At 33.0% G+C, this 17092-nt stretch overlaps 1 protein-coding gene across 4 annotated transcripts in view; it reads left to right on the top strand.

Annotated features, from left to right (window-relative positions):
- MIGA1 (mitoguardin 1) overlaps positions 1-16822 on the top strand; it is a 71582-nt gene extending 54760 nt beyond the window's left edge. For all 4 annotated transcript variants that reach the window (XM_006919345.3, XM_025051975.1, XM_015595259.2 and 1 more), the window contains 8 exons: positions 2653-2771; positions 3029-3101; positions 3798-3884; positions 5210-5308; positions 7271-7405; positions 8640-8693; positions 11485-11601; positions 13222-16822. In XM_006919345.3, the coding sequence (XP_006919407.1) occupies positions 2653-2771; positions 3029-3101; positions 3798-3884; positions 5210-5308; positions 7271-7405; positions 8640-8693; positions 11485-11601; positions 13222-13440 (903 nt within the window). In that variant the 3' untranslated portion in view covers positions 13441-16822. The remainder of the gene's footprint in view (positions 1-2652; positions 2772-3028; positions 3102-3797; positions 3885-5209; positions 5309-7270; positions 7406-8639; positions 8694-11484; positions 11602-13221) is intronic.
- Positions 16823-17092: the final 270 nt, after the last annotated feature.

Below are 17092 nucleotides of genomic sequence, written 5' to 3' on the forward strand. Positions count from 1 at the left end.
CTTTTTTTTCTTTTGCTTCTGTTCTAATAGACAGTTTATACTATCTTAAACCTCTTTTACCTTGGATTTTCAGATAGAGCTGATAGGAGAGTATAGCTTGATATTTAAGAGTATAAGTTCTAGAATAAATGCCTGGGTTTAAATTTTACCCTATCTCTAGGGCCTTTGTTGAAAACAATCAGTGATAGTTGTTTAACATTGCAGCTGCCTGAGGTGGTTATACCAGTTGCGACTAGCAAGAGCCTGACTAAAAAACTTAAAAGAGTATACTGGGCAATAAGATGTTTATAGGGGTCTTTGAAAAGCTCCGGCATATCCCTGGGATTCTAGAATGAACAAATGTGTGCAGGGAACATATGCTATGTCCAGGAAAGACCTTAGAAGTCTCTAACCTTTCACCTCTGGCTAAACTTGCTTTCTGCACAAGTAGGAAGTAAACATTAAGGCAGACAAAAGAAAAAAAATGATCAACTGGAATTAGTCAAAAGTAAAAACTTTTGTGCTTCAAAGGACACCAACCAGAAAGTGAAAAACACAGCAGAATGAAAGAAAATATTCCGTAAATCATGTATTTAATAAAAGAATTGTACCTAGAATATATAAAGAACTGTTACAACTCAACAATAAATAGACAAATAATCCAATTTAAAAATGGGCAAATGATTTGAATAGCCAGTTTTGCAAAAAAGATGTGCAAGGGCCAATAAGGAGATGAAAGATGTTCAACATCATTAGTCATCAGGGGAATTAAACCACTTTACACACTAGGGTAGCTATAATAAAAAAGATGAACAATAGTTGTTATCAAGAGTATGGAAAAATTTTATTTGTTGCTGGTAGGAATGAAAATGGTACAGCCACTTTGCAAAACAGTTTGGCAACTCCTCAAAAAGATAAACATGAGTTATCATCTGACCTAAGAGTTATCATTCTTAGGTATATACTCAAGAGAACTGAAAAAATAAAAAACTTGTATACAAATGTTCAAAGCAGCCTTATTCATAATAGCCAAAGAGTAGAAATGACCCAAATGTCTATCAGTTGAGGAATGGATAAGCAAAATGTGGTATATCCACAGTTCAGGGATAAAAAAGAATGAAGCAGTGATATATTCTACATCATAGATGAGCCTCGAAACATTATGCTAAATGAAAGAATCCAAACACAAAAGACCACATATTTTTTTCCTTTATAAGATGTTTTCAGAGCAGGAAACTCCATAGTGACTGAAAGTAGATTAGTGTTTTCCAGGGACTGGAAAGAAGGGAGAATGGAGAGTGACTGCTAATGGGCTGGGCTTTCTTGTTGGGGGTGATAAAGATATTCTGCAATTAGTAAGTGGTGCTGACTGTACAACCTAGTGAAAATACAGTAGTCTCCCCTTATCCATGGCAATATGTTCGAAGACCCCCAGTGGCTGTCTGAAACCACAAATAGTACTGAACCCTATATATATGGTGTTTTTTCCTATACATGCATACGTACCTTTTCACTTAAAGGAAGCACTTTACAGCTTCTCTTGGGCATATCTGAATTGCCAGCATCACTACTCTTGTGTCTTGGGGCCATTATTAAGTAAAATATACGTTACTTGACTGTAAGTGCTCAGATATGGCCACATTTGATCTGCTTACTGAGACAGCTACTAAGTGACTTAACAGGCAGGTAGTGTGTACAGCGTGGATGCGCTGGACAATGGGATGATTCACATCCTGGGTGGGTGGTGTGGGATAGCATGAGATTCCATCCCGCTACTCCAAATGGCGCAATTTAAAACTTATGAATTGTTTATTTCTGGAATTTTCCATTTCATATTTTCGGACCATCTTTGACCACAAGTGACAAGAAATAGCAGCAAGCGAAACCATAGATAATAGATAAAGCATAGGGTGAATGACTGTTAAAAACCATCGAATTGTACATTTAAAAGGGTGACTTTTATGTTATGTGAATTATATCTCAATAAAGTTATTAGAAATCAAAAAAAGAAAGAAAAACCCTACAGCATGTCATTTAAATGGATCACATGGTATTGAAGAATAAAATTGCTCCAAAGGTTTCTTGCTTAGCTGGCTACTCTATAGTCTTTGCAGTTTTTTTTTTTTTTTTTAATGAACTGTTAGAAGACTGGATTTCCATTTGTCAAGTGTTATACTAACAGCGGTGCATGACTATTTTTTAGTCATACAAAGGTTAGTCAAAGCTACGTATAAGAAAAATTCCCTAGAATTAGCCAAATTGAGATTCTTTCGGTATTTTTGTAGAAACTTTTACTTCATTTACAGTTGTGAGTTATAATGCTTTTAAGCATTTTTTGAATGATAAAATCCTTTTTATTTCAATGATTTATCTTCAGTTATATGTCAGTAAATGGTAAGATACTGATTTTCTGTATACTCTGTGGATTTAAGTAGTTGGATTCAAAATGGACTAAGCTTGTTATAAAGTTTCACTCTTTTTTACAACTGAATTTTGAAATAAAATGAATTCAGATCTTACTAGCTGTAAAATCTTATTGAATGATTTTTATGGTTTAATCAAATTGAGTATATTTTGTTAGTATCAAGATTCTATTTTTGTATCTTTTGTAGTTTTAAAAAAAATTTATATATATATATCATTGTAGTCTGTTCTAACCCACTGTATGCTTAGCTTGCAGAGCACAGAGAAGTACGGCATACCTACAGTCTGGAGTCTCTTTGCCACTGCCCTTTTTATGAAGAAGCCATGCATTTAGTTGAAGAAGGAAAAATTTACTCAAGAGTGCTTAGGTACCATTTGAGTTTTTCTTATGTTTCTGAAAAATACTAAGGTGCTGTTGCTATGTTTGTATGATATTTATTAAAAATGGTTATACGAATGGAGGAAAGTATGTTTTAGGCTCAAAAAAATTTTTCACATGTTTTGTCAGTATTGAAGACATGTGTTTTATATTAAGGTCCTGAGGTTAAGCCTTGTTTGAGTCCAAATTTGTAGTAGGCTTGATCTTGAATGCAGTGTAACAGTTGTCTCCCTGTTTATTACATAGAACTGAAATGCTGGAGTGCCTAGGAGACAGTGATTTTCTTGCCAAACTTCACTGTATTCGACAGGCTTTTCAGGTATTTTTTTTTTTAACATTAAGAGGCTTTACCCAGCCACTCATCCCCACCCTCATGCTATAGAGTCCAGCTGCATATAAACAAGATGGCTTTTGCTCTTTATAATCTTTATTCCTAATGGCAAATTTAACGTCTAGTAAGTTTATTTTTCCTGCCTGCTGTTTCCATTCATTTGACTTCATTTGTCATTGTCGTTTCCCGTGGCTTCCCAAGTCCACCACACTTTGTCATAACAGAATATTTTGATGCTGGAGATGTGTACTAATGGCTGCTTAAAATAAAAATCCTCTTTTTTATTATCTATGTGTTCTAAATTGTTTTTTATTTGAATCAATTATAACACTGATTTCTTGATATAAGGTCACTAAACAACAAAATTATCTTTATTTTTTATATTTTGGGGCTGTTTAACATTTATTTCTGATATTAATTTGAATTAATATTAATTCTGATTATTAAATTGAACAGAATTTAAATTCTCATTTATCTCCCTTTAATATTTTTTGATTATAGGTTTCAAGAGTTCATTTTATTTTAGTAAATTAGGACCTTCTCTGTGGTCTGCCGGCTGAAATAGTGCCACATACAATGCATTGGCTGTATTAGGGTTATTTGTACATAAATGTGCTATAAAGTCAAATGTCCATTCAAATTAATTCCAGGTCTCTTTTTTCTTTGGGGTTGGATTTTTTTTAGGTAATCCTTTCAGAAACAGCCAACAGGATTTTCCTTGCTGAGAGTGGAAGGAAAATTTTATCAGCATTAATTGTGAAAGCACGAAAGGTAAACTTGTTTTGTTGTCACATATTTTATTGTTTCAGTTGAACTGAAGATTAAAATACATTCAGTTTTTAATAGAAGAAATAGTTTTTGTAGGTAGTCACAAAAGTTCACATACTAAAAATAAATACCCCAAAGAGTACTGATTTCTGCTTGGGTTGATTTATTTTCTATATATAAAGTCCATACCGTTTTGATCAAGTTGTTTCTCATGAATTATTCCCAATTTGCCATGAAGTCTGTGAATGTGATGGTGAAAATCATCATTAGATCTGCTACAACCACCACTATTATTATTTTTAATACTACTCTTCTCTTACCTCCTTCAATCCTGTTCATTAAGAAGGTTCCAGGAAATAGTGTAGATCTCAGAAATCTGGAAATACAAATTGAGTTACCTCTTACTCTTACTCATCTTCATGGGACTGAATGAGGCAGAAGCAATGAAAAGAACTGCATTAAGACTGTACAGAACCACTTTTCTTTATGCAAGGTGTGTCCAACTGATGTGGAAAACCAAAATAAAACAGGCCTTCTTTGAACCATTCAAATACCTACCTGGTTTACAGAACCTCAGTCCCAACATTTCTATAATAGGATTATATTTATGATACCCTATTTCAGAGGGTCTTTACAATGACATAATAATAGTGATCGTTGTAGTAGCAGATCTAATGATGATTCTCACCGTGACATTCACAGACTTTATGGAAAATTAGGAATAATTTATGAGAAACAACTTGATCAAAATGGTATGGGCTTTATACATAGAAAATAAATCAACCCAAGGAGAAATCAGTGCTCTTTGGGGTATTTATTTTTAGTATATGAACCTATGTGATTATCTTTAAATGATAAATGGGAAAGCAAATTTTTTACAAAGTGCAAAATAAATGAAAGGTGCTATTAACTGTTTGCAAATCCCAGTGTAAATCTTATGTTGTTTTCGTGGCCTTTAGGCAGATAAACCTAGTGATTTGAACCAGAGTTTCTCTTAAAGTTGTAAAACTGCTTTTCAGAAGCATTACATGGTATCCTCTGTAACCAGATTTTCATATTAAGGACTGATCTAAATAGGCATACATATTTGAGTAGTAGGCAGTTTGCTTATGACATGTGACTAATGTTCTTAGTCTTGACTTCTGCAAAATGTTGGATCAACAAAATATTAAACCAAATTAATATGGAACACCTTGAAAATGTATTTTAATTCAGTTGCCTAATAGATTGAAGATATAACAAACATACTTGAAGAGTAACTCATTTACTTTGTAGGCTAGAGCCTTATAAAGTTGAGTTTAAGATTAAAGTGTATTTTTTTTCTGCAGAATCCAAAGAAGTTCGAAGACGTTTTTGATGAAATGATCTATTTTTTAGAGCAGACTGATCACTGGGATAGTACAGAAATGGAACTTGCTGCTAGAGGAGTAAGTTCAAAGTTTTTATATTTATTCTCCTTAGTTACACATAATATTTATATAATTTGAGGCCACTGTTTTCATGTCCTTATTAAATCATAAGAAAACCAGTTGTGTGGTGGTAGTTATGACAGAATCATAAACAACAGCAACCCCAGTCTTCATTTTTTTTTGGCAACAGTTGAAAATAATTGTTTTCTTATAAGCCTTCCCCTCCCTCCCTTCCTTTCTCCCCTCTCCCCTCTCTTCTTTTCTTCTTTCCTTCTTTCTGAAAGTCAAGCACAGGCTCTAGCAGGGTGGTAATGGTGGCCTATGTAGAGCTGGTTTCAGATCAGACCACAGGTAACTCATTGGAGCTAGGAGATTAGCTGCATGTATAGGATCAGACAAACAAATATATTGAGAATAACTAGAGCCAGGTCTTACTCTCAGAGAAGGAAGGTATAAAAAGCTAGGATTGGAATTAGAGCTGTCAGTGTGAATTCATAGTTTATAATAAATATGGATAGCTAAGATATAGAAATAAATATAAAGGCTTACATATACATAGACATACACATATTTCCTAGCTGTACTTACTGCAAGGGTCTGGGAGCAGCATTACCTCAAAAGAAATTTTTCCTCACACATAGATCTTGGCTCCTAAACACTCCACTACAAGGAACTAGGACTCCTTGGAACAAATGGCTGATTTCAGCACTGGGATAGAGAAAGAACATGATGAACCTGGGACATTTTGTTGTAACAGAAGCTTAAAGAATGAGTTTACAAGGGGCTAAAGGCTTTCTAGGCAGAGAAAACAGTAGATACAGAGACATAGAGGCATGATCTTTCTTTCTCCGCTGTTCCCTCACTTGGTGAAGGAATCGGTGTTCATTCAATTGTGCAGGCAAGAACCTAGGACTCATCTTCTATACCTCCCTAGTTCTCACCTACTTTATTGTATTCATCTCTAAATTTTGTCAATTTCAACTCCTGTCTTCCAGTTTCTTCATTTTTTCTCTATTCCTGCCAGCCCCATAGTAGTCTGAGTATCTATTGTCTTTCCCTCAACTACCTCAGTCTTTGCATTCCCTGATTCCTTGCCTACATCTCCACTCCCTGTGTTCACTTTCTCCTCTCCATTCCATTCTCCACATTGCTGCCAAAACAGTCCTTAAAAATACAAATCTGATCATCTATCTTCCCTCCACCACTCTCCCCCTAATATACTGTGAAGATAAAATCCAGAATCGTTGACATGGGCCATAAACTCTGCAGGAGATGGCCCTTCCTCTTTGTCTCACCTCTTTGTTCTCTACTACAGTAGCACACTTGCCAGTTTTCTTGGACTCAACACCACTGTGTTCCTTTTCACCTTAATGTCTTTGACAAGGTATTTCCTGTACCTGGGATGCTTCACTCCCCAAAGAAAGCGCTCTGTGACATCCAGTCTAGATTAAGCTCTCATAGTACCATGTACTTTTTCATTTACTGTGCTTATCACAGTTTGTTATTGTGTATTTGTGGAATTATTTGTTGCTGTCTGTTTTCCTCAGGAAACTCTAAGCATCTAGTTTGCTTACTATAGAAGTATGAGCACCTGGTGTAGCATGTAGTACAATACAGTATGCATAAATGAACAAGAGGTTCACGATGTGGTGGGGAAGACAGACAGATATACCAATAACTCAATGACAAAGCAGAATGAGTATTGTGGAGACCATAATAAAAGCACAAACAAAAGATTCTTAGAATAGAGGAGAGGGAGAGATTAATCTTACCTGATGGGATCTAGGAAGGAACAGCTGTCATATGAATTATAATTTCTGGTGGTGAGTTGTTTGCATATTTTTCCCTGCTCATCTTTTTTTGTCAGAGAGATAATCTGACTTAACTAAAAACACCCAACCGTTTCAAAGTATGAGGTCCTGGCTCACTTAATTTCAGCTCTGTGTAATAATTTCTGTTTTAACTCATAATTTAATGCAGGTGAAAAATCTAAATTTTTATGATGTTGTTCTGGATTTTATATTAATGGATTCCTTCGAAGATTTAGAAAACCCACCCACATCCATACAGAATGTAGTAAATAATCGCTGGCTAAACTCCTCCTTCAAAGAAACTGTAAGTGGTGGTTTACCTTTCTCACCCATTTAAATTTGATGAAAAATGATCCGAACTGGAAAGATTAATGAGATTTACATGTATATCTGCCTATAGAATGACTAGTGTGGACACTGAGCTCACCCTTTGATATTGGGATCAGATGTGTATGATTTATAACATCTTTAGGTGAAATTCCCTTTTTGGTTCTATTAGTTTTTAGATCTCAGAAAACAAAAAACAAAAACAAAAAAATCTCTCAGGCTTCAGACTAGTTCAGGCCTAACAAAAAATTGTAATTGAAATGACTCTATGACTAAATTGAAATATAGCAGTTGCAGTAAAAGACAATATATATTTTAGAGGAAAATATGAAGATTTATGTTCCCAAATACTACCAAAAATTTAGAGGAGAGAAGAATAAGCATGTACCAAAAAGAAAAACAAGGTTTAAATTATATTCTACACATTGAATATTTTAAGTTTGTTGTTTTTCTTACTCAAATCTCTATTTGACATTTTTTTTTGTGTGTTGTTGAGCTTTAAGTGTGTACTTGGAAGTAGCTAGGGTAGATACTCATAATGAAATTTGAATGCCTTTAAAAAAATCTTCCAGTTGGTGATTTCACAATTATTGTGCAAATTCCCGATATTAAATTTTAATAATTTTAATAAATCCACTTTTCTCTCAAAGTATTTTTAACCATAAAGGGTACATGTTATCTCCAACTCCATAACTAATTTAGTAAAGTGACCTTGATCAAAGTCTGGTCATGCCAGAGCAGGGGCAGATTTCTTTAGGATCCTACTTGGGTGTTTTCGTCCCTGTCATTATGGTTGTATTTCTTAGTTCTCTATTTGAGTAAAACTGTTAGCTCTACCCACAACTATTACCAGCAGTACTATTTTTGAAAAAAAAAGTTCTTCGTCTTCATCGTCATATTTAAAACATTTATATGTGCATCTGCGTATAAATATTTCTGCTCTTTTCCTGTAGGAACAGAATTTAAGAACTCATTGATACCTGAGCTCAGCCTTTTTTTCTTTAGTGGCTTTGTATTTAATTTTAAAATTTATAAAAACAAAACACCATTTCATTAATACTTACAAACAGTAGAAGGAACCTAGACCGATTCTTACTTGTAGTTAATGTTTTGAACATTTTAGATGCATCAACTTTGAATTTCTAAAAAGAATGGAAAGTTTATATAGGTATAAATTTAAATCTTGCTTTTTCTCTTCTTCGTATATTTAGGCTGTGGCTTCAAGTTGTTGGTCGGTGCTGAAACAGAAAAGGCAACAAATGAAGGTAAAATTCATTATACCGTGGACTTCTTTGCTAAGTAATTTGAGGCACCTGTCAAACATCTGAGTCAGTTCTCAAGTGGGGATGGCAGCTCATGAGGACTGTGCCTCAAGCTAGATGAGTGACTTATCAGTCCCAGGTTGGCTTCTCCTTTTTTGAATCTCTTCTCTCTCTTCCTTAACATTCTGTAGAGTTCAGTATAGCAAGTATTGAGGCATGCATGAGTTTTCTACTAAGTGTGAGAGGGTTTAGGGCTGGAAATAGCTTTGATAGAGTTTTGGTTTTTGTTTTTTCACTTAATGATGTTTAAAAAAAATATGTAGTGATTTCTACTTCATGTACTCCAACTGAGAAATAATGATTTGATTCTGATGGCTATTTTATTCAAATGAGAGCCCCTATGAAAAAAAGTCTCAAAGTTTATATCCTGCCTCCATGTTCTATACCCTTCAGCCCAACTCACCCACTACACACTGCTTTTACCATACATTCCTATGGTCAAGGGTATGGACTCTGGAGTGAGACTGCCTGGTTTCAAATGCCACTTACTAGCCATGACCTCTGGTAAGTTGCTTAACCTATCTATACCTTAGTTTCTTCATCTCTAAAAAAAGAGCATAGTATCTACCTTATGGGGTTTTTGACGATTAAGTGTTCAGTTCTTAGAATAGTGCTTGGCATAGTGCATTATGCAAGTGTTGGTTATTATTATTATTTGCTCATTGACTTATAGTATTTTTATCATATCCATGTTTCTTAGCCTGATACTCATAACTTTGAGGTGATATTGCCAAACCACATTTCTCACAGCATCTTCAGAGGGTGCTTGTTACAAATAATTCTGGAGACCATATATTTGAATAATTCTTATTTAAAATGGTGCCAGAGAACCCTGTGTTTTAAACAAGCTCCCCAAATGATGATTACAAACTATAATCTGAGAACTACTGGATTAGGGCTAAGGAACAGCCTTGTAGACTGGGTTTGATTCTCACATAGCTAGTACGATCATGGGCAAGTTACTATCAACTGACTTTAAGTTTTCCTATTTGCAAAATGCGATTAATGCCTACCTCATAGGGCTGCTGTAAGGATGAAATGAGATAATATCAACAAGCTTAATTTAAGCATAAAATTAAGAGTAAATATTTCAAAAGTTTATTAAGTGATAGCTTTCATAATTATAATATTATCATTATATCTAACTTTATTTCTTCTTAGTTAAATCTTGTGCCTTATACTAGTTTTTTCTTTCTGTATCCACAGAAACCTATGTATCTCATCTCTTGGGAAACTATTTCCTATACCTGAAATGCTGTATTCTGTCCTCCGTACTTAGATAAATTTTGCCTGCTGTTGAGTTCAGCTCCACGATTATTTCTTGATGAAGCACGTATATTCTACTTCAGCCCATGCTAACTTCTAACTTGTCTGAACTCCTAATACAGTTAGAATCTGTATGGAATTTAGAATTTCAATTTATGAGGAACATTTCTTAGACCAGAGTGACAACTTCAGTGCATCCCTGATAATTTTTTGGCCTTCACTAGCTAGCTATGTATGATTTAAGACAGGTTATTTAATCCCGCTGAAGTATAACTTTTTACATATTAAAATGTTGACATGACCTACATTTTCAGAAGCGTTTTATTAAGTTAAATAGAACCTAGCACATTATCTGGAATATAATGAGTAATCATTAAATGGTAACTGCTGCTATGATATATTTTATAAGTTGAGGTTTAGAAGATACCTTGGAACCTGTAAAATAGCAAATAACCCCTCCAAAAGACAGGATCTTAAGGGATAGTTATCCCCAGTCAACGCTATATGACAAATCCCATAGAATCTTATTTAATAGAAAGTTATTAATAAACGTACAAGGTTTCCTAAATCACAGCCGTATGTATTACTATTTCACAAGAAGAGGCAATTACAAAATTAAATGCTTCAATAATATCTGGTTCCATTACTAAAAGTGTGGATTCTAGTAAGCATATTTTCGTGCTTACTCATTTAAAAATTGTTTTAGTCTATTTCAGGTAATCTAAAGTGATTGAGTAGAACTTTTTAATGGCTAAAACAATGGCAGTCTTTTTTTTAAATAATTTTTTACTTTTCAATTATAATTGACATGCACTATTATATTAGTTTCAGGTGTATGTACAACATAGTGATTAGACATTTATGTGACTTATGAAGTGATCACCCCGATAAATCTAGTACCCATCAGTTATTACAGTATTATTGACTATATTCCTTATGCTGTACTTTATATCTCCATGACTATTTTTTAACTACCAATTTACACTTCTTAATTCCTTTACCTTTTTTCTTCTATCTCCCCTATCCCTCTCCCATCTGGCAGCCATCAAAATGTTCTTTGTATCTATGAGTTTGTTTCTGTTTTGTTTGTTCACATGGCTGTATTATTAATCCTAAAAATTATACTGCTAAGGAACACTGTAGCATTCTTGTTTTTACTTGATTACAATACTGATATGATTGCTTTTCTGTGAAGTATTTTTATGAAGTGAAAAGGCCTTTCAGAAATAATATTTCTCAGCATATTTAAAAATATTGGCTAGGATATAGAATCTACAGAAAACATTCTGTGACTCTAAAAGTTACTTATAAGTTTATTAACTTTCTTATTAGGCTGGCTCATCATCATTGACCCTTGGTCTACACTCAGAAAGATCTGGTCACATGATGGATAGCAATTTCAGTTTCTACTAGAAAAGGCAAATTTGAGAAAGTAAAAATAACTTGATTCTCTTTTACTACCCAACAGATCCCAGATGGATTTTTTGCCCATTTTTATGCCATTTGTGAGCACATCAGCCCTGTCCTAGCCTGGGGCTTTTTGGGCCCTAGAAATTCTCTCTATGATTTATGTTGCTTCTTTAAGGTATGTTTAGTCATTGAATCATTTCTTTTTCTACATCAAAAAGCAGATAAGGTATTATTGTTTTGTTTTTGTTTTTATAGAAGAAAGAATGTTATTTAAAGGTAAAGTTATAAAAGTCACACAAATTTAGTGTTTAAGTGCCAGTGGAACAGAATTATATAGATTTGATGCTTAATTATATAGATTTGGAATAGTTTTAACAAGTCCATTCACCTTATCAGTTCCTTCTGTAATTGAAACATATTCTTGGATGGTGTTATGATGTTATAGTCAAATTGCTGTAGACAATTTATTCTTTGTATGTGGATGCTTTTGAAATTTATAAAACAAATGTCTATGGCACATATGGCAGTTTTGAAATAAGTTCTGGTTCAAAGTAATATGAATAATAAAATTCTAGTTGTGAGACATAACATGGGAGTTTAAAGTTGTATCCTAATGTCAGCAGTTTAAGTTTGTCAAAACACAGGTGATAGGTCATTGCAGAATTTCCTGCCTGGCACAGTGCTCAGAAAAGTTTCACTATTTAGATAGTCTTGAATTTAGGCTGAGTTTCAAGGAGCAAATAAAGTAAATACAATCAGGTATGAATTTGAAAGCTTTTGATGTTTGAAAGTTTGGATGTTTCATTATACCCTTCATTTAAAAAAAAGTTAAATTGTGTTTATGTGCTGTTAATGTAGCATTTATGTAAATGGTTTAGGAAATGTTTATTTTACTCATTATTTTTTGACTAGTTTACTTGACCTCCCAAATGTAAGGTATATGTTTAGTGGGAAAATTCTAGACTGAGAATGAAGTCTGTTAATGAGCAATCCGACTCTGGATAAATTATGCTTTGTCCTTCTTTTCTTCATCTATAAAATGAGAGGGCTTGACAGGTTGATTGCTTATGACCCTTCCAGATGTAAAACTCAGTGAATCTAAGAAGCGTGCCTTGTTAGTGTTTCTTAACACTTGATTTCTGTAGGGCAGAAATTAAGTATTCTTGTTTTTTTGCTCTTTGGAATTATTCTTATTTTCACCATGGCATAACAGCCTAAGACTTAATACTTAGCAGTATAAAACTTAAAATGAGTTTCAGCATAAGTATTATTGAAATGAAATATCCTTTACAATCTTCCACTGATTTGAGACCTGCAATTATTTTTATTTCGCATGTGTCTTTAGTTTTTTTATGTACAGAAAAATATATATTTAAAACTTTTCAATTACAGTTATTGGAAATAGTGTACTCTTCTGTCTTATAGTACCAGTGCTCCCAGGTAACATTGAAAACTTCATTTATTGGGAAAGGACTTAATAATAGTCCCTTACATTTATACAGTGCTTAGGGTTTACAAGCATTTCCTACAGATTACTGTTTTTGATCATCACATCAGCCCCGAGTAGTATAAAAGATAAGTAGCATTGTCCCTTATTTTACAGAAAAAGAAAATGAGACCCCCAAAAAGGTTTAATCAGTTGTTCAAGGTCCCTTTTCCAGTGAGATATGAAACTAGCACTGGAACCTTGGCTTTCTGACTCCTAATTCAATGCATGTTACAATATTAGTAGCTATTTAGATTTAATATAATTTTGGTCTAATAAGTGCCAATTTGTTTTGCGTTTATTTTCCAGAATCAAGTTCTTTTCTTTCTCAAAGACATTTTTGACTTCGAGAAGGTACGCTATTCCAGTATAGAGACTCTGGCCGAAGACCTCATGCAGTTGCTCATTCGCCGCACTGAACTTTTAATGGCCTATCTTGGAGCTGATGCACTGAGGCATACAAGTAGTTGTATAAGTAGTCATGGTAACGTTCTGTCCAGTGGCCTAGTGGAAGCCAAAGTGCAATAGATACCATACAAACTATATAATTTGAGTGCTATGAAATATTTTAAGATAACTATTGATTTTGTAACATATATTACATAGACTTGGTAGATGTGGACTCAGGGAGGAAAAAAAGTCTAGTAAAGAATGAGTGACCATACTGTACTTACACAGAAGTTCTGTCATTGAATCCCTGTGTAGTGTATCCAAAGCAGCTTTTTATAGTCTTTAGGTAATAATTTAAGTCGTGAAATGTATATTTTGTAGAAATATTGCTTGAATTGAAGCCAGTACTTGGGAGTTAATTGATTTGTCGTCTTGAAGCTGTCTGAAATGTCCAGTATCCTTCTCAAAAGCTCTGTTTTTATGCTTTGCACCTTGAAAATGTACAATTTAGCCAAGACCTTTGTGGCCCACACATGCAAGAATATATGACTCTTAGTGTCAAGAGACTTAACTTCACCTGAAAATGTATTTTTAATTGTAAAGTTATTCATTTGTTTAATCAAGTTTAGACAGTAGTGGTGTTTAATATGTACTGCTTACATTATTGCTTGTGCATTTGCTTATGTATTTGATTCAAAGAAATTGTAATGGCTGACAGTGAGAAGTTTACAAGTTTCAAGTTTATATTAGATTCACTGCAGTTTCCAAAATATATTACTGTTGGTCCTATGAGTTACAAAACAGAGACTGATGAAATTTCTTTTAACTTTCTGTAGATTAGAACATTTTTCTCTTGAATGAATATTGATTAAAAAGATAACAGTTATTAATAATGACAGGCAATTAAAATTTTTCTTGTGTAGTTTTGAGACTATCTCCCAACATCTGAAGGTGTTTATCTTGGTATAGTAAAATCAGTTTTCCTTTCTTCTTCTATAAAACTTGTTTTTAGTTATTCCCACAGAGAACTTAGCACATTTTGTCATATTATACCCATATTTGAAAAATATTCATACTTTGAATCTTAGTGAGGTTTTAAAGAAGGTTTTTTTCCCGTATCGAACAGAATATTTTTAATTGTATGGAAGTATATTTTATATCCTTTCTGATAAATATATAAACAAATGAGTTGTTCATATAAGTAAAGATTCTTGAGAGTATATTAGATACTTTCACAGTTATATGAATTTTGTGTCTAAATCATATACCACGTGGAGTGGCTGACTCAGTATATCAATAGATTGGATTTATTGATTTTGTTTTTAAAGTGGGCTTTATTCATCTCAGAAGTAAGTTTCCCAGGAGGATCGGAATATATTTTTTTAGAATGCATTTTTAGATTAAAGTGCCTATTTATGATTAATGAATAGAAAATGAACAGTGGGGAAAGGCATAATCTTTTAAGGTTTTAAATTTATGTATGTACCATGTTTATGTAACAGTTACAAAATAAGAGATTCAGCATCTTTATGCTGTTTGCATGTACTGTGTTCCATAATGTATAGGCTATAGCATTAAACAATGTGAAATATTGCTCTAATAATTTTTGAGTATATAGTTCCTTGACTTTTCTTAACTATAGTCTTAATTTAAGAATTGGCTACTTATAATTCTTATTATTAGGGGAATGTCAGAAGTGTCAAAGCTAAAAATTCCATTATGTAATGTTTTACTTTTTAATTTATATCTTGTATTTCTAGCTTCTCGTTGAGGTACCACTGGCCTTGAATGATTCACACACATACACACGTGTGCACAGACACATTCCCTTTATCATGTAGGCAAGACAGGCATTGCTTATTCTGTTTGGGGGGGCGCTAAATTTTTAAGTTGTGGTTTATAAACAGCTATAAGTAAACTTAATTATATTTTTATTTGAGGAAGATATTGTTTGCAATCTATTTTGAAGAATTGCACTACTTAATAATGCTGCTACTGCATAAGATTACTGGGGGATTTATTTCATCAGATAAGATGAATGGCTTTCCAGAAGGTTTTTTTTTTCTTCTTTACATTTCACCGAAAAACAAAAACAAAAACAAAAAACAAAAAACAGTTGCCCATATTCAAGAAGTTGGTTTATCTAATTCAGTAGCTTGAGTTCATTTAGTTTCTAGTCAGTTTAGTAGCTACTACTTTAGTAAGATGCTTTCTTTGTGGCCTTTAACAAAAGAGACAAGAGTGACCAAATAGAATTGCAGAGTAATTATAGGAAACAGCCTCTTTATTGTAAGGGAAGAAACTTGACCATTTAAAAAGAAATGTCTCTTAAAAATGTTTTTGACCACAGAATAGTACTTAAGACATATGTGCCAATTTCAATTTGCCTTGAAATTGGGTTAAACAGCTAAAGCAATGTTTTAAAAAAATTAAAAAATGACTAAATTAGTTTTAAAACCCTTTAGGGTAAAACCTTATGTAACACTTACTCATGATAGTATTATCAGAAAATTGCCATTGCCACTATGAGTCCTACCATCTACATCCCTATGTAAATTATAAGAGGGCCTTGAATTAGTCCTGTGAAAGTAGATTCTTTTCCCTTCTGTTTTCTGGAAATAAAAAGGTTAAATGTTCAGATGATTTATATTTAATAATTTTTCTATTTTTTCCTACATTTTTAAGTAAAAGGCTAGTTATTTCTTCTTGAAGTCCTATAATATGTTTATTAAATGTCAAAATTAGGTTATCTTTTTAAAAAGAAGCCAAGTTTTTCATACTGTTAAAATCAGCTCCAAAGAATTCTCTCTTTAAAGCAGTATTCTTTATTTGCACCCATTTACTGATTCTTAATTTGTTGAATTAACTAACTTTATAAAAAATATTAACAAACTTTTTCCTGCCTTAAGATGTAACATTTTCTACCTAAATGATTAGCTGAGGAGTAATTATTTACATTACAAAAGAATTCTTTAGTTTATCATTCCTTTAAACCTATGAAATAGGAATGCCAAAGTAACATTTAATATACTTTTCTGTGACCTTTCATAATCAGAAATTTTAAATTATGTTCATAATTTACTTTTATTTTAATGTGAACACATATTAGGAAATTATTTGGAATATGCATTTTGAAGTGATTGTATGAATTAAGCTGGATTCAAATTTTGGGGTTTTTTCCTTAGATTAATCATATCTAGAAATCTCTGTGTATGTGAGACTTAGAAATTTGTATAATCTGTGATTAATGGAAAGAAGGGCATCCTTTCTTTCTCCCTAATGATTATATTATGTTAGTATTTTGCTTAATTTGAGAACAACCATGTAGTAGCTTTACTTGGCTGATATCAGTAAATGTGTCTATTTCCTAGATGTAACGACTGCACTTAACTAATTTATGTAAAATTGAAACACTACAGTAGCAGAATAAAATAGCACTGACTCTTTAGCCAAAATAAGCACTATAACATGGATGTATTTCTATTACTGCCAAATAAAATGTGATGGTACATCTTGCTAATGTATTGAGTATTTAATACAATGCTTATATATTTGTAAGATCACACTCATTGCATCAAACCCTACCCTTTGGGAGCTTTCAGTCTCCATAAGACCTCACATATACGGACAGAGAACACAGACAACTGCAGAAGCATTGAAATATCAAGTGTAAAAGTATATATAGACACCGGATGGCAACAAGGGTTTACCTGGATATAGAAACAGTATTTTTGATTTGGGAATTTTAATAAAGAGGTTTATTTGTGTACAATATAGATGAATGTATATA

This window comes from Pteropus alecto, unplaced genomic scaffold (assembly GCF_000325575.1).
Source record: "Pteropus alecto unplaced genomic scaffold, ASM32557v1 scaffold25, whole genome shotgun sequence".
In the NCBI taxonomy this organism is placed as follows: Eukaryota; Metazoa; Chordata; class Mammalia; order Chiroptera; family Pteropodidae; genus Pteropus; species Pteropus alecto.